General features: G+C 49.3%; 1 protein-coding gene and 1 long non-coding RNA gene across 8 annotated transcripts in view; one reads left to right on the forward strand and one right to left on the reverse strand.

The window, feature by feature from the left end:
* Positions 1 to 18,615, reverse strand: part of LOC142249007 (cytosolic carboxypeptidase 6-like) — a 2,064,630-nt gene that overhangs the window by 349,870 nt on the left and 1,696,145 nt on the right. For all 7 annotated transcript variants that reach the window (XM_075320539.1, XM_075320540.1, XM_075320543.1 and 4 more), the window contains one exon: positions 13,485 to 13,596. In XM_075320539.1, the coding sequence (XP_075176654.1) occupies positions 13,485 to 13,596 (112 nt within the window). The remainder of the gene's footprint in view (positions 1 to 13,484; positions 13,597 to 18,615) is intronic.
* The window catches only part of LOC142249008 (uncharacterized), a 106,786-nt gene that overhangs the window by 66,188 nt on the left and 21,983 nt on the right, over positions 1 to 18,615 (forward strand). The gene's annotated exons all lie outside the window — the stretch shown is intronic.

The following is an 18,615-nucleotide window of genomic DNA, read 5'->3' on the forward strand; positions in this document are numbered from 1 at the left end:
CACTTAAATTACGCAATGGTGGACCCACTCAACATTGGCTAAGCCAGAGTGTCCTCAACCGCACCCTCAACTATAAAAAAGTGTAACACAAAAAACAGTAACCATAAAGGACGTTCACACAAGCAGAGGGTGAGATACAGGGTTAAGAACGTGTTCACAGTGATACAGGAAAGATGACGGAAAGTGGAAGAAACCCAAAACACAGAATAAGTGGAAGCCCCACAAATCCAAAAGGAAATTAATGGGAAGAATGCTTAGAAGGGAAACTCACATACAAACCACAGGAAAAGCAATACATGTTGTTAATTGAAGAACTGGGACTTCAAACATTCATCCATTGAGAAATATAGCCAGTAATGAATGCATGTGCATGGTGAGTATAAATGTCCCTCCCAAGATGTGATTGGGCAAACCAAATGAGGAAGTAAACACACCTGAATAAAAATAAAAAGGAAAGGAAAGACAATAGAACTATCACCAATAGAACAGAGACAAAACAGTCTGTGGAACAATAGAAAGAGAAACCAAACACAACACTAGAGGTCCTGGAATTGAGTCCCAGAGTTGAGCCATAACAGAACCACTCCTTTTACGAGGGGCCACTGGACCCTTAGAACCCCCCATCGTCTAATAATGCCGATAAAACTCTCTTATCAGGTGATCAACAAAAAAATCCTCTGAATTGACCCAGGAATAGTGATGGGTGGACCCGGGGAAGAAGGAAAAAAATGGAAGAAACCCAAAAGACTAATGGAATATGTGGAAACACCCCCAAATCCAAAATGTAACAGAATGGGAATTATGCTGGGAAGGGAAAATCACAAATTAACAGCCGGGAAAAGCAATAAAGATATTCTTCCTGAATTATCTGTAAACCGAAGGTCTGGGATTCCATCCAGGAATATAGCCAGCGATGAATGCATGTGCCAATATATGATATGGCAAACCAAACAAGGAAGTGAAAACACCTGAATAGAAATAAAAAGGAAAGACAATAGAACTATCAGCAACAGGATAGAGACAAAAAAGGCTGTGGTCTAACAAAGAGAGCAAAGGAAATAAACTACACAACCAAAGGTCACCGGATCGAGCCCTGGAGTCAAGCCATGATAGTGCACAGCTAGGGATGGACTCTAGGTATTATCAGTCTCATTCCTAATTTAGCAGCTGAAATATATTTTCACCTTACTTCTCCTGCAGAAGGAATCTTCTCAAGTACAATGACATAATTCCACACGCATTGATGGTTCAAATGAAGTATATGTCCATAATATCTCATACAGTGGCACATGGGGTGTAACTCACAAGTGCCACCTTTTGCCTAGCAGTATCTGCGAGGGAATGGCAAATTTCACCATAGTCAATGCTTTTTCTTAAGTCATTGGATCTATGCTATTCCCCACTTCTTCATCCCCCAATTACTTTTCACACCTCCTTTCCCTGTATAAAGAAATTGCCTAGAATAAGAGCCATGAAGCTTCAGGCAGGTTCAAATATCTAAAAACTACTGACCTGCACATCCAGCAGGTGGGACAGGTGCCAGCTGAAAACATAATATAACTACAAAATACATACAGCTGCACTCTAGAATGCTAACAATGAATAAGGGAACTCTGAAATTGCATTACTGCTATAGGAATATTTGAAAAAAGATACTTATCTTATGTATTGGCCAATGCATGTGAGCCCAATAACCAGTGACACGGTGTATCTCAATATACCGGGATCCTAACTCAGGCAGGTTCAACAGCACATGGGAGATTTCCAGTCTTTTCCATGAGTCTGGGAAATCTCTCCTTATTTTTAGAGCCTTCTAGACATTATGAAAAAATCGGCAAGCATGGTGAAGACATGTTGGGGGTACTGAGGGAGTGGTCCCTGTTGAGCCTTCTCACACAAGCGGTTGGAACAGAAAAAGTCACCAGTATCAGAAATGGCAAATGATAAGTGAGCAGGGCCGCCACTAGGAATTTCAGGGCCCCATACTGGCAAAATTTTGAGGCCCCCTTGAAACTCCGTCTAGGCTCCACCCCTGCTCTGCCTCCACCCCTCAAACCTTCCACAGTCCACCTCCACTCTTGGAAAAACAAACATATATACATACACACACAGTCATGGCCTAAAGTGTTGGCACCCTTGAAGTTGTTCCAGAAAATGAAGTATTTCCCTCATAAGGAAAAAAAACCCAGAACATTTTACTCACCCTCCCTGGCTCCCATGTTGCGTGGTGTTCTCTCTGAGCCGCGATGCATTTCAGCTGGATATATGTGACGCCCTGGCAAAACCAGGTAGTCACAGTTAGGCTCCCGCATTACACCGTTCCCCCACTTAGGGAACACACAGCCAACCAGAAACCCTAGTCACCCCCCCTTAGGGAAAGATAGACAGTGGGCGTGACCAGGCGGTTGGTGCATGCCTACCCAGGGGTCCAGACAGCTGGGGGGGCGGAAAAACAGCAGATCAGTTTAGATTAATCTGAAGTTCAGTTTGGAGAGGAGTGTGGGCTGGAGCTAAGTGTAGCTCCAGCAGGAGAGTTCAAGTTGAACGGTACCAGGGTAGGAACCCTGGTGCCACTGGCTAGGAGGCAGACGGTGGTCTCCGTCAGCAGGAGATGGGAAGACGGCTCGGCAGAACCGAGGTGGACCGGGACAGGGTTGTAGCCAGCCGGTACCGACCCGGGGAACCGACCCGGAAACCGGAGCACAAAGGGAAGTACTCGGACCCTGAAGCCAGGACCGAAACCAAGCAGAACTGGTTAATTAACCGATTGAGGCCAGTACTAGAGGTCCTGTTCCACCCAAAGTTCCTCATAGAAGACAACAGCCCCCTGATTAGGGATAAGAGGTCACCGCCAGGGCCCATAGATCCCATGGGCCAGCGTCTGCGGGCACAGCTCCTTAGGCCACATCCAGCCGGGAGCGGGCTCCTGAGTTTCACACTAGGAAAGTCCACCTTACACAAACAGTGCAGGAAAAGGATAGAGACTATCAGCCGGGTGAGGGACCCAAACGCAACTGGCCGTGGCACCGGCCACCATTACCTTGGTTTACCAGAAACTTGTGTGTTTTACTAACAGTGAGTACACCAGCACCCCCTGCGGTCGCCATCCCCTGCACCGAGCCACCGGGTCCCGGGGCCACCATCCCTGCCCACGGAGGGGTTAACAACTTGCTGCACAACATCTCACTGGGTGCCCCATAACAGCAGCGGTGGTGTCCCACCTCACCACACACCGTTGGTGGCGTCACGAACTTACTACGGCCTAGTCCGTACATCTACGTCCCCCCATTTATTCAGCGTGTCTGCGAGACCCCTGGGAACGGAGACCCTCAAGCCACCACCACTGAAGGCCCGGATCCGAGCAGCGGCGGCTGCTGGCACGGGGGCGGCACATATACGCCTTCCGTCTCGCATCCAGCTGAAGCAAGGCAGGTAATTGCATCAGCAAGCCCCCCCATCATCTGCCCGGCGATCATCATGTTACTGTCTTTGGCTCACAGAGCAATTACTTGTCCCCGCTGGCTGCCGAGTCATTGCCACCTTCGTGTCCCTGCTCATCACACTGCTGCACGCTGAGCCCTGCTCTGCCTTACCGATTTTTCCTCCAGCACACATGGCTGATTTCCATGCGATGCAAATTAGCGATGTGTAGTGGCAGAAGCGACACTTCCAAGTCCTTCTGCAGTGGCTTTGACTGGGGCATGGTGAAAAGGGGGCCTAATAAAGCTAAGTAATTACCCCAGGCCCGGCCGGGGCCCCCCTCTTCACCGGGCCCCATACACCAGTCATGGATGTAATGCCCTGATGGCGGCCTTGGGTGAGGACCCTGTTAGGCCGGTTTCACACATCCGGCTTTTCGCCGGTTTGCCGGATCCGGCGCTCTCCCATACAGTGACTACAGTACAGTGACAGCGCAACAAGCGCCGGTCACGTGCTGTCATGTGACCGGCGCATGTGACCCGGAAGTTACAGCGCTGTCACTGTACTGTATTGTCTGTACGGGAGAGCGCCGGATCCGGTAAACCGGCGAAAAGCCGGATGTGTGAAACCGGCCTTACAGAGTTTGTACAGAGGTCAGGATTTCCAGGTTACCCCACACAGAGACACCAGGTAAAGGCCACAGCTCCATATACCTGCATTCAGCTCCGCCATGTGGATGGTACCTACCATACTGCGCCAAATCATCAAAAGTTATACCTTATGAAATGTATACTTGTAGTTCCATGGGAACATTTGGATGCATCTTGAGATTACCAATAGTGGAATATTATGCTTGGTCTTGAAAAGCATAACCGCTCAGTGCCTTCAAAGTATAAATAATTGGCAATTATTTGCAAAAAAAAAAAAAGGAAAAAAAAAAATAATATAAAGTATTTTCCAAAATATACATGTTTGAAATATCTGGGGAGTGAGCTTCTAAAATCCAGAGAGGTATAATCCTCTCAACCAGAACCGACTCTACCCTGCATACATCATTTAAATCATCCGGCAAAAGAAATATGATGTTTCAATCAATCAGTGCCTGGTTAATGATTCAAAGACCTAACTTGTCTTGAACACAAGCTCTCTGGGAATATTACAGAGAATCCATCTCCTTTCAAAAGCTTAAATAGAACTTTATTTCAAACACTCATAAAAAAACTTTAGTCCGGTCTCCCACAAAGCTTAAACAGATGCCCAGAGGGCTCCGTATGTTAAATATTTCGAAGGATTTTCATTTAAGTAACGAGAAGCTCTTTTTCTAGATGTTTAAAAAAAAGTTGCAACATTAATATGCAGAATGGAAACGTTCAGGATTTGGTTCCTTCCAGAATTGATGCAATTTCCATTTTTATAGTAATTTCCAATTCTGCGCACTCATGTACTTCATGCCGGAGGGGAGTGTAGATACAGTTTAATGGTCTTCAGCCAATGACTATAAAGATGTAATGAGCGATACTGAATATACTGGAACTTCCAGGAAAGAAGATTCCAAGTTTAAAGTGTACCTGTCCTTTCACACAAAACCTGTACAAAAGCATACCCTCCTCTTCCTGTGTGCACACCCCATTACAGCATGCCCTCCTCTTCCTGTGTGCACACCCCATTACAGCATGTCCTCCTCTTCCTGTCTGCACACCCCATTACAGCATGTCCTCCTCTTCCTGTCTGCACACCCCATTACAGCATGTCCTCCTCTTCCTGTGTGCACACCCCATTACAGCATGCCCTCCTCTTCCTGTGTGCACACCCCATTACAGCATGCCCTCCTCTTCCTGTGTGCACACCCCATTACAGCATGCCCCCCTCTTCCTGTGTGCACACCCCATTACAGCATGTCCTCCTCTTCCTGTGTGCACACCCCATTACAGCATGCCCCCCTCTTCCTGTGTGCACACCCCATTACAGCATGCCCCCCTCTTCCTGTGTGCACACCCCATTACAGCATGCCCTCCTCTTCCTGTCTGCACACCCCATAACAGCATGCCCTCCTCTTCCTGTGTGCACACCCCATTACAGCATGCCCTCCTCTTCCTGTCTGCACACCCCATTACAGCATGCCCTCCTCTTCCTGTGTGCACACCCCATTACAGCATGCCCCCCTCTTCCTGTGTGCACACCCCATTACAGCATGCCCTCCTCTTCCTGTCTGCACACCCCATAACAGCATGCCCTCCTCTTCCTGTGTGCACACCCCATTACAGCATGCCCTCCTCTTCCTGTCTGCACACCCCATTACAGCATGCCCTCCTCTTCCTGTGTGCACACCCCATTACAGCATGCCCTCCTCTTCCTGTGTGCACACCCCATTACAGCATGCCCTCCTCTTCCTGTGTGCACACCCCATTACAGCATGCCCTCCTCTTCCTGTGTGCACACCCCATTACAGCATGCCCTCCTCTTCCTGTGTGCACACCCCATTACAGCATGCCCCCCTCTTCCTGTGTGCACACCCCATTACAGCATGTCCTCCTCTTCCTGTGTGCACACCCCATTACAGCATGCCCCCCTCTTCCTGTGTGCACACCCCATTACAGCATGCCCTCCTCTTCCTGTCTGCACACCCCATAACAGCATGCCCTCCTCTTCCTGTGTGCACACCCCATTACAGCATGCCCTCCTCTTCCTGTGTGCACACCCCATTACAGCATGCCCTCCTCTTCCTGTCTGCACACCCCATTACAGCATGTCCTCCTCTTCCTGTGTGTACACCCCATTACAGCATGCCCTCCTCTTCCTGTCTGCACACCCCATAACAGCATGCCCTCCTCTTCCTGTGTGCACACCCCATTACAGCATGCCCTCCTCTTCCTGTGTGCACACCCCATTACAGCATGCCCTCCTCTTCCTGTCTGCATACCCCATTACAGCATGTCCTCCTCTTCCTGTGTGCACACCCCATTACAGCATGCCCTCCTCTTCCTGTGTGCACACCCCATTACAGCATGTCCTCCTCTTCCTGTCTGCACACCCCATAACAGCATGCCCCCCTCTTCCTGTGTGCACACCCCATTACAGCATGCCCTCCTCTTCCTGTCTGCACACCCCATTACAGCATGCCCTCCTCTTCCTGTCTGCACACCCCATTACAGCATGCCCTCCTCTTCCTGTGTGCACACCCCATTACAGCATGTCCTCCTCTTCCTGTCTGCACACCCCATTACAGCATGTCCTCCTCTTCCTGTCTGCACACCCCATAACAGCATGCCCCCCTCTTCCTGTGTGCACACCCCATTACAGCATGCCCTCCTCTTCCTGTCTGCACACCCCATTACAGCATGCCCTCCTCTTCCTGTGTGCACACCCCATTACAGCATGTCCTCCTCTTCCTGTCTGCACACCCCATTACAGCATGTCCTCCTCTTCCTGTCTGCACACCCCATTACAGCATGCCCTCCTCTTCCTGTCTGCACACCCCATTACAGCATGCCCTCCTCTTCCTGTGTGCACACCCCATTACAGCATGTCCTCCTCTTCCTGTCTGCACACCCCATTACAGCATGCCCTCCTCTTCCTGTCTGCACACCCCATAACAGCATGCCCCCCTCTTCCTGTCTGCACACCCCATTACAGCATGCCCTCCTCTTCCTGTGTGCACACCCCATTACAGCATGTCCTCCTCTCCTGTGTGCACACCCCATTACAGCATGTTCTTCTCTTCCTGTGTGCACACCCCATTACAGCATGCCCTCCTCTTCCTGTCTGCACACCCCATAACAGCATGCCCCCCTCTTCCTGTCTGCACAACCCATTACAGCATGCCCTCCTCTTCCTGTGTGCACACCCCATTATAGCATGTCCTCCTCTCCTGTGTGCACACCCCATTACAGCATGCCCTCCTCTTCCTGTCTGCACACCCCATTACAGCATGCTCTCCTCTTCCTGTCTGCACACCCCATTACAGCATGCCCTCCTCTTCCTGTCTGCACACCCCATTACAGCATGCCCTCCTCTTCCTGTGTGCACACCCCATTACAGCATGCCCTCTTCTTCCTGTCTGCACACCCCATAACAGCATGCCCCCCTCTTCCTGTCTGCACACCCCATTACAGCATGCCCTCCTCTTCCTGTGTGCACACCCCATTACAGCATGTCCTCCTCTTCCTGTCTGCACACCCCATTACAGCATGCCCTCCTCTTCCTGTGTGCACACCCCATTACAGCATGTCCTCCTCTTCCTGTCTGCACACCCCATAACAGCATGCCCTTCTCTTCCTGTGTGCACACCCCATTACAGCATGTCCTCCTCTTCCTGTGTGCACACCCCATTACAGCATGCCCTCCTCTTCCTGTGTGCACACCCCATTACAGCATGTCCTCCTCTTCCTGTCTGCACACCCCATTACAGCATGCCCTTCTCTTCCTGTGTGCACACCCCATTACAGCATGTCCTCCTCTTCCTGTGTGCACACCCCATTACAGCATGCCCTCCTCTTCCTGTGTGCACACCCCATTACAGCATGTCCTCCTCTTCCTGTGTGAACACCCCATTACAGCATGCCCCCCTCTTCCTGTGTGCACACCCCATTACAGCATGCCCTCCTCTTCCTGTGTTCACACCCCATTACAGCATGCCCTTCTCTTCCTGTGTGCACACCCCATTACAGAATGCCCTCCTCTTCCTGTCTGCAAAGCCCATTACAGCATGTCCTCCTCTTCCTGTGTGAACACCCCATTACAGCATGCCCTCCTTTTCCTGTCTGCACACCCCATTACAGCATGCCCTCCTCTTCCTGTCTGCACACCCCATTACAGCATGCCCTCCTTTTCCTGTCTGCACACCCCATTACAGCATGCCCTCCTCTTCCTGTCTGCACACCCCATTACAGCATGCCCTCCTCTTCCTGTCTGCATACCCCATTACAGCATGCCCCCCTCTTCCTGCCTGCACACCTCATTACAGCATGTCCTCCTCTTCCTGTCTGCACACCCCATTACAGCATGCCCTCCTCTTCCTATCTGCACACCCCATTACAGAATACCCTCCTCTTCCTGTGTGCACACCCCATTACAGCATGCCCTCCTCTTCCTGTGTTCACACCCCATTACAGCATGCCCTCCTCTTCCTGTGTACACACCCCATAACAGCATGCCCTCCTCTGCCTGTCTGCACACCCCATTACAGCATGTCCTCCTCTTCATGTGTGCACACCTCGTTACAGCATGCCCTCTTCTTCCTGTGTGCACACCCCATTACAGCATGCCCCCCTCTTCCTGTCTGCACACCCCATTACAGCATGCCCCCCTCTTCCTGTCTGCACACCCCATAACAGCATGCCCTCCTCTTCCTGTCTGCACACCCCATTACAGCGTGCCCTCCTCTTCCTGTCTGCACACCCCATTACAGCATGCCCCCCTCTTCCTGTCTGCACACCCCATTACAGCATGCCCCCCTCTTCCTGTCTGCACACCCCATAACAGCATGCCCTCCTCTTCCTGTCTGCACACCCCATTACAGCATGCCCTCCTCTTCCTGTCTGCACACCCCATTACAGCATGCCCTCCTCTTCCTGTCTGCACACCCCATTACAGCATGCCCTCCTCTTCCTGTGTGCACACCCCATTACAGCATGTCCTCCTCTTCCTGTCTGCACACCCCATTACAGCATGCCCTCCTCTTCCTGTCTGCACACCCCATAACAGCATGCCCCCCTCTTCCTGTCTGCACACCCCATTACAGCATGCCCTCCTCTTCCTGTGTGCACACCCCATTACAGCATGTCCTCCTCTCCTGTGTGCACACCCCATTACAGCATGTTCTTCTCTTCCTGTGTGCACACCCCATTACAGCATGCCCTCCTCTTCCTGTCTGCACACCCCATAACAGCATGCCCCCCTCTTCCTGTCTGCACAACCCATTACAGCATGCCCTCCTCTTCCTGTGTGCACACCCCATTATAGCATGTCCTCCTCTCCTGTGTGCACACCCCATTACAGCATGCCCTCCTCTTCCTGTCTGCACACCCCATTACAGCATGCTCTCCTCTTCCTGTCTGCACACCCCATTACAGCATGCCCTCCTCTTCCTGTCTGCACACCCCATTACAGCATGCCCTCCTCTTCCTGTGTGCACACCCCATTACAGCATGCCCTCTTCTTCCTGTCTGCACACCCCATAACAGCATGCCCCCCTCTTCCTGTCTGCACACCCCATTACAGCATGCCCTCCTCTTCCTGTGTGCACACCCCATTACAGCATGTCCTCCTCTTCCTGTCTGCACACCCCATTACAGCATGCCCTCCTCTTCCTGTGTGCACACCCCATTACAGCATGTCCTCCTCTTCCTGTCTGCACACCCCATAACAGCATGCCCTTCTCTTCCTGTGTGCACACCCCATTACAGCATGTCCTCCTCTTCCTGTGTGCACACCCCATTACAGCATGCCCTCCTCTTCCTGTGTGCACACCCCATTACAGGATGTCCTCCTCTTCCTGTCTGCACACCCCATTACAGCATGCCCTTCTCTTCCTGTGTGCACACCCCATTACAGCATGTCCTCCTCTTCCTGTGTGCACACCCCATTACAGCATGCCCTCCTCTTCCTGTGTGCACACCCCATTACAGCATGTCCTCCTCTTCCTGTGTGAACACCCCATTACAGCATGCCCCCCTCTTCCTGTGTGCACACCCCATTACAGCATGCCCTCCTCTTCCTGTGTTCACACCCCATTACAGCATGCCCTTCTCTTCCTGTGTGCACACCCCATTACAGAATGCCCTCCTCTTCCTGTCTGCAAAGCCCATTACAGCATGTCCTCCTCTTCCTGTGTGAACACCCCATTACAGCATGCCCTCCTTTTCCTGTCTGCACACCCCATTACAGCATGCCCTCCTCTTCCTGTCTGCACACCCCATTACAGCATGCCCTCCTTTTCCTGTCTGCACACCCCATTACAGCATGCCCTCCTCTTCCTGTCTGCACACCCCATTACAGCATGCCCTCCTCTTCCTGTCTGCATACCCCATTACAGCATGCCCCCCTCTTCCTGCCTGCACACCTCATTACAGCATGTCCTCCTCTTCCTGTCTGCACACCCCATTACAGCATGCCCTCCTCTTCCTATCTGCACACCCCATTACAGAATACCCTCCTCTTCCTGTGTGCACACCCCATTACAGCATGCCCTCCTCTTCCTGTGTTCACACCCCATTACAGCATGCCCTCCTCTTCCTGTGTACACACCCCATAACAGCATGCCCTCCTCTGCCTGTCTGCACACCCCATTACAGCATGTCCTCCTCTTCATGTGTGCACACCTCGTTACAGCATGCCCTCTTCTTCCTGTGTGCACACCCCATTACAGCATGCCCCCCTCTTCCTGTCTGCACACCCCATTACAGCATGCCCCCCTCTTCCTGTCTGCACACCCCATAACAGCATGCCCTCCTCTTCCTGTCTGCACACCCCATTACAGCGTGCCCTCCTCTTCCTGTCTGCACACCCCATTACAGCATGCCCCCCTCTTCCTGTCTGCACACCCCATTACAGCATGCCCCCCTCTTCCTGTCTGCACACCCCATAACAGCATGCCCTCCTCTTCCTGTCTGCACACCCCATTACAGCATGCCCTCCTCTTCCTGTCTGCACACCCCATTACAGCATGCCCTCCTCTTCCTGTCAGCACACCCCATTACAGCATGCCCTCCTCTTCCTGTTTGCACACCCCATTACAGCATGTCCTCCTCTTCCTGTGTGCACACCCCATTACAGCATGCCCTCCTCTTCCTGTGTGCACACCCCATTACAGCATGCCCTCCTCTTCCTGTTTGCACACCCCATTACAGCATGTTCTCCTCTTCCTGTGTGCACACCCCATTACAGCATGCCCTCCTCTTCCTGTCTGCACACCCCATTACAGCATGTCCTCCTCTTCCTGTGTGCACACCCCATTACAGCATGCCCTCCTCTTCCTGTCTGCACACCCCATAACAGCATGTTCTCCTCTTCCTGTGTGCACACCCCATTACAGCATGCCCTCCTCTTCCTGTGTGCACACCCTATTACAGCATGCCCTCCTCTTCCTGTCTGCACACCCCATTACAGCATGTCCTCCTCTTCCTGTGTGCACACCCCATAACAGCATGCCCTCCTCTTCCTGTGTGCACACCCCATTACAGCATGTCCTCCTCTTCCTGTGTGCACACCACATTACAGCATGCCCTCCTCTTCCTGTCTGCACACCCCATAACAGCATGTTCTCCTCTTCCTGTGTGCACACCCCATTACAGCATGCCCTCCTCTTCCTGTGTGCACACCCCATTACAGCATGTCCTCCTCATTCTTGTCTGCACACCCCATAACAGCATGCCCTCCTCTTCCTGTGTGCACACCCCATTAGAGCATGTTCTCCTCTTCCTGTGTGCACACCCCATTACAGCATGCCCTCCTCTTCTTGCCATCAGGGAGCTACAAGGTTCTGCATCCTCACTGGGATGCAGGGCCTACCACCTAGGGACCCGGAAACCCAGTTCTGGTAACACACAAACACTTCACAAAATCCCAGTTTTTCCCCAACAACCCCCCATACAAGGGTACCCAGATAGATTCGGACCAATGGATGGCTGCCTAGAGGTGGAGCCAGTCCAGTCTACTAGTTCACCACGTGGGAGGGGCGGACTGTGGACAGAGAGACAGAGAGAGAAGTGAAGGGGTGAAGGTGGACGTGAAGAAATGGACTGTCGTGGAGTGAGCAGTAACCTGGTGCCCAGGAGGGTAGTTGCCTGCACAGAAAGGGGACCATCCAAAACCTTGCTAACCCTAAAAAACCGAGACTGAGTAGCAAAGGGAGAACCGGGAAGAGCACCAGAGACTCCAACCCCACAGGGTTCACGCTACCGTCAGGCGGACAAAAGTGGAAAAACTAACAGACAGGGACTCACAGTTTCTCTACACCACAGGGACCCACAAACTAGAGACAGGTGCAGGGGAAGAAGGCCCCAGATTACTAAACTGGCACTGAGACTAAGGGAACCTGGAGGTGAAAGTAGCTGGCCTCGGGTAACCAGTTACCACTAGCCAAAAGTGAGTAAAAACCCAGTTGCATTGAAGTCTTGTGTGGACTACCTTCTTCCGACACCCGTCACATCACCTACCCTCTGGGGCCCAGCCCTGCCTGTGGAGGGCCTACCATCCAGGCTGCCATTAACACCAGCCCCAGTAGTGAACATTGTGCAGCGGCGGCTCCATCCACAAAGCTGCAACACCGCAAGTGGCATCACATGTGAACATTATTCTGATCCCCTATAAATATTCCCCTTGACAAAAAGGGCCCAGGCCACGGAACCGGGCAACAGCCACCAAAGTGACATTCCCCAGATATACACGGCCCGGGACCGAGTACCCCATATCCCTGGGCGACACACATTCCCTCCTCTTCCTGTCTGCACACCCCATAACAGCATTCCTTCCTCTTCCTACAGGGGCATGCTTACATGCTAAGTTGGCAGATTAGCCTTTAGAACTAATGCCCTTGCGACTAGTCCCTGGCTTCACAAGTACATGATAAAGGATCTTTAGAAATACGTTTTCTAAAGATCTCTTTATATATACTACTATAAGCGGGGACTGTTAGGTAGGGACTAGAAATATGCACCCAGCACCACTCTTGGTTCTGGGTGCATATCGGACCTGACAGGTTCCTTTAATGACGTTCATCACCCTGCATGTGACCCCACTAGGCCAATCATAAGGCTCAGCACTGGAAAAGTCCTAAGGAAGAAACAGGACCAAAGATGTGACAGCACAAGGACAGGTGATGGGCAGGTTTAAAAAAATGTAATACATAATTTTCTTTTTTTAATGGCCCTAAAAATAAATCAGTAAAATGGCACCAAATTCCTAAAATTAAAGATGTTCCAAAACTTCTATATTTTGATGAAATTTATAACAAATCAATTTCCTCATCTCTAATATTCAATTTTTTAAATTCAACTTTTTGATACTCACCACTATCTAGGTATAGATACATGTATAAGCACCATACTTGTTACTGTAGAGCTTACCTGACTATTGTGCATCTCTAAGATCAGCTGCTTCACTCCATACAAAGTAGGATGAGCCCATGGAGATGGGTCCTGCCAGTGTCTGTTAAGATCAAACCCCATTAGCGAACACCTGTAAGAAGACATAGCGGCATGTGAGTGCACGTTTCTCTAGTATCATAATTCCTACATTGTCACATATTGCAATACAAATGTAGAGTGTAATCATTGGAAATGGATGGCCGTGCCGCTGGAGCAGAGAGCATTTTATATGCTGTATGAAAACAGTGTACAGGTCGATAGTTCAGAATGTATTTTAAGTGAAGCGCCTCTACCCTGCTTGTGACAGGTTTCTCCCTGTGAGCTGTTACAAGCAGGAGGCAGAGGAAATACATGTGAAAAACCATCTCATGAGATACACTGGACATTTTCCACATACAAATAGTGTCAGAGAAGCTGTAAAACCTGCGAGGCCATGAGTCTCCAGAGGAGGAGAACACAGGAGACCGCAGCTGCCCATGCCCTCGATCAGGGTTCGGGGCACTGCGGTCTCTCGCTTCTGTTCTCTCTATGGAGGACGCTTGCAACTCTGCAGGAAAGAATTGACATGATTGCAGTTCAGAAAGTCGCACCAAAGATCAGTTTTTGCTGCAGGCCGCGCACATACAGTGGGCATGAGATTTCTATAAATTTCATCCACTGTGCTTATACTGTACAATGCACCGGTTTGGATGCAGCGAAAACACGCTACTTCCAAAACGCTGCAAACACTGATCATGGGCACGAAGCCTAAAGCGGGCTTTACACGGTGCAATCTCGCTAGCGAGATCGCAAGCGATCATACCTGCCCCCGTTGGTTGTGCGACATGGGAAAATCGCTGCTCGTCGCGCACAATCTCGCTTACCCCCATCACACGCACTTACCTGTCCTGCGACGTCACTCTGGCCGGCGATCCGCCTCCTTTCTAAGGGGACAGGTCGTGTGACGTCACACGGCAGCCGTCCAATAGAAGAGGAGGGGCGGAGATGAGCGGGACGTAACATCCCGCCCACCTCCTTCCTTCCTCATTGCCGGTGGATGCAGGTAAGGAGATGTTCCTCGCTCCTGCGGTGTCACACATAGCGGTGTGCGCTGCCGCAGGAACGAGGAACAACATCGCTAATTAGAAGAAAACGATTTTTTGTTTTAGGACGACCTCTCCGCGGCAAACGATTTTTGCCACTTTTGCGATTGTTTTAGATCGCACATAAGTGTCACACGCTGCGATATCGTTAATGACGCCGGATGTGCGTCACTAACGACGTGACCCCGACGATAATTCATTAACGATATCGCAGCATGTAAAGCCCGCTTGAGCTAATATAATTTAACAGCTAGAATATTGCTGATGAGTTAGCGTTTTGCCCCTCATTCATTTATCAGGTTGTACTAGTTTTTGGTGTAAAAAAAATCCAAACTGTAAAAAAACCTTTCAATTTGGGCACATTTTTCTTCTTTTGCATCAGGCTTACCTAAAGTTAAAAAGCTAGATATAATGTAAAGGGATGTGATCAACTTTTAGACAAATTGTTGAAAATTTGTGCTTGAAAATATCACAAATTTTGGTGCAAATCTGCACCTGCTCATAACAGACTTAGATTTCAGTTTTAGGTTGAGGCCAGTCCAAAATACACCGAATGCAAACAACTATAGAGAAACAAACTACTGAAAAACTACTGAATAGGAAGGAAAAGGGCAAATCCATTTATCTTCAATAAACCATTCTCTTTTTTATTGAAAATCCATTAATAAGAATAAAATATGTTCCCCAAGAGGCACCGGTGTGCAAAGCGCCCAAAGTTATAGTTCAGATGCAAAATTGTGAGTATTTTATTTAAATAATGTAATATCCAATCAGAAGAGAGCAGAATTTAACTGTTCAGTTACATATCTGTAATCTGTTACTATATATATTTATTTATTATATAATATAACTAATGTCACAGCGATTAACACCTACATATGCAAATGAGGCAACAAAACAATTGGTGTAATATTGCAAATGTGAAAAGCTAAGATAACAGCAATGTAAAGCTCATGTATAATACAATTTTTCCAATTAATAAATATTTGATAAATCATATTTAAAATTCATCCCATTGGTTTTTTCGGTATTTAACTTTAATATGCGTCTCTCGGTAAAGCTGCCAATTCCTTCCTCTGGCCGGACGGTTAACTTTCTCTATTGCAAAAAATAACTGACTGTCAGTTACAAAATTATGTATCCGTGGAAAAGGTTTTTGTATTATTTTTGCCAACATAAGATATCTGATAGATTTAACTAAATCCTTTTTTTGTTTGTTTAGCTTTCTAATGGCGCCATCTAACATAGCACACTTTACATTCATGTACTCCACACAATGCACTACATGGTGCGTAGAAGTGGTTGTGTTGCTTGTCTTCCTTATTGCTTTGCTGTGTGTTGGTAGTCAACAACAGGGTTGACACCTTCAAGGTGCAGGACCCATACTAATTATGAGAATATCTTGATTATTCATATTTGAACATTTTGTTTTTCTTTTTTAAGCGACTCACACCACCCAGGATCTTTGCGGCCCATGTATATTTCTACCTTGTACATTATTCTCTGAAATGACAGATATACTTAGAAGATCCAGCCGTGGACCATAGCCGGAGACCAGCGTAGACTCCAGTTGCTGAATAAGCAGAGACAGGACTAACCTGCACCCCCCTTAGCATTGCTGCATCTGATTGACAGGTCTCTCCCTATATGCACAAGAAGAAAAGATCTGTCAACCAGCTGCAGCAGAGCTGGGAAAAGCCGTCAGGGGCCGGACTAGTCTTATCTCCGGTTATGATCCTGGCCAGATCTACAGTCTGGTCTGCAGCTATAGCCCCTGGATGGTTCTTCTCAGCGTTGCTGCAGCTGATTAACAAGTCTCTCCCTCATTTGCCTAGACAAAGAGACCTGTCAATCAGCTGCAGAAGCGATGGGAACAGCCAGCCGGGGACGGTGCCGGACTACTCTTATCTCCGGTTATGATACCCAGCCAGGTCTTCGGTCTCGTCTGCTGCTATAGTTCGTGGCTGGTTCTTCTCATCGCTGATTAAACTGATTGGCAGGTACTTCCCTCATTTTCCTAGAAGAACTGACCTGGAAATCAGCTGCAGCAGCACTGGGAAGAGCCAGCCAGGGCCGATGCTGGACTTGTCTTATGTATGGTTATGATCCCCGGCCAGATCTTCAGTTTGGTTTGCAGCCATAGTCCCTGGCTGGTTCTTCTCATCGCTGATTAAACTGATTGGCAGGTACTTCCCTCATTTTCCTAGAAGAACTGACCTGTCAATCAGATGCAGCAGCACTGGGAAGAGCCAGCCAGGGCCGATGCTGGACTAGTCTTATGTATGGTTATGATCCCCGGCCAGATCTTCACTTTGGTTTGCAGCCATAGTCCCTGGCTGGGTCGTCTTAGAGCTGCTGCACCTGATTGACAGGTCTCTCCCACATTTGCTCAGAGACCTGTCAATCAGCTGCAGCAGCGCTGGGAAGAGTCAGCCAGGGCTGGTAATGGACTAATCTTGTCCAGTTATGTTCCCCAGCCAGATTTTTGAGTCTTGTCTACAGGTATAGTCCTGGCTGGTTCTTCTCAGCACTGCTGCAACTGATTGACAGGTCTCTCCCTCATTTCCTAGAGCAAGAGACCTGTCAATCACCTGCAGAAGTGCTGGGATGAGCTGGACGGGGGCGTCGCCAAACTAGTCTAGTCTTTAGCTTTAGTCCCTGGCTGGTTCTTCTCAGCGCTGCTGCATCTGATTGACAGGTGTCTCCCTCAATTGTCTAGAGAAAGTGACCTATCAATCAGCTGCAGAAGCAGTGGGAAGATTCAGCTGGGGCCGGTGCCGGACTAGTCTTACCTCCGGCTATGATCCTGAGCAGATCTTTAGTCTGGTCTGCAGCTATAGTTCCTGGCTGGTTCTTCTCAGTGCTGTTGTAGCTGATTGACAGGTTTCTCCCTCATTTGCCTAGAGTAAGAGACTTGTCAATCAGCTGCAGCAGCGCTGGGAAGAGGTGGCCAGGCGCGGCGCTGGACTAGTCTAATTTCCGGCAATGATCACCAGCCAGATCTTCAAGGTATACAGCCTTTTGGAGAATAATATGCCTGGCTGCAATCATGCAACCAAGCTGCATTTATGGTCTCTTAGTTTGGGCAGCATAAATCGCCCGACAGGTTCCCTTTCAGTTAAAGTTTTGGTTATGTTTTATTTTGGGTTAATTCGGAGTCAATTGGAAATGATAAATTTCAGCTTTCATGCTGCATTTTCTATTTAGGTTTCCAAAATATTAATAATTCTAAATATGATTTACCATATTTAAAATACTGCTATACCACAACCAACAATATCGCCATCCTTTATGCCGGTATTTTATGGAATGGTGCTCTACAAATAAATAATAAAAATAATAATAATATTATAGCTTGAGCCGCCATCATTATAACAGTATTTTCTAATCCGGCAGTAACAGAATATCCGCATTGATTTAACTTTCTAATACCCGTCAGAACGCGCTCGGCCACATTTTAATATTTAAGTAAACCACGGAGCGTTTTCTTTATAAATAGGCCCAATAATCTCTTTCATCCATCAAGCGAAATATGTCAGCGACTTTTTCATGGATTTTTTTTTCATTATTTTCCGTCTCGTACTCACCATGAGAGCTGTACATTCGGAGTGTCACTTGACGCATTGCTGTAATATATCTAGTGATATTTTTTCATTTGCCAGTTAAGTGGTGTCTTGGAGCTGGAAGACCATGGTTCATGGCGACCATAAAGTGTGTTCTGCGGAGCATCGCCTGTGTTTGTGGAGATTCATACCCCATCTTTTATTTTTATAGTAAACATTTTGTCTGATTAGAGGCTGTCACCGCGCTGTAGCGGCCCGGCCCGGTGCAAATAAACAGGAGAAGACCTCTGGACGGATGCCGCGCGCTTATTTATGTTTATGGCCAGATAAATCTATAATTACTGGGCCCTTCCTCTATATATTGTAACTGCTATTTGATGACAATGAAGTTTTGTTGCCATAGAAATCGGAGCGGAGAAGTTACCTATCATTTCTCATTCCTAGACCTCACACGCGCCGAATTAT

Source organism: Anomaloglossus baeobatrachus, chromosome 8 (assembly GCF_048569485.1).
Source record: "Anomaloglossus baeobatrachus isolate aAnoBae1 chromosome 8, aAnoBae1.hap1, whole genome shotgun sequence".
Taxonomy (NCBI): domain Eukaryota; kingdom Metazoa; phylum Chordata; class Amphibia; order Anura; family Aromobatidae; genus Anomaloglossus; species Anomaloglossus baeobatrachus.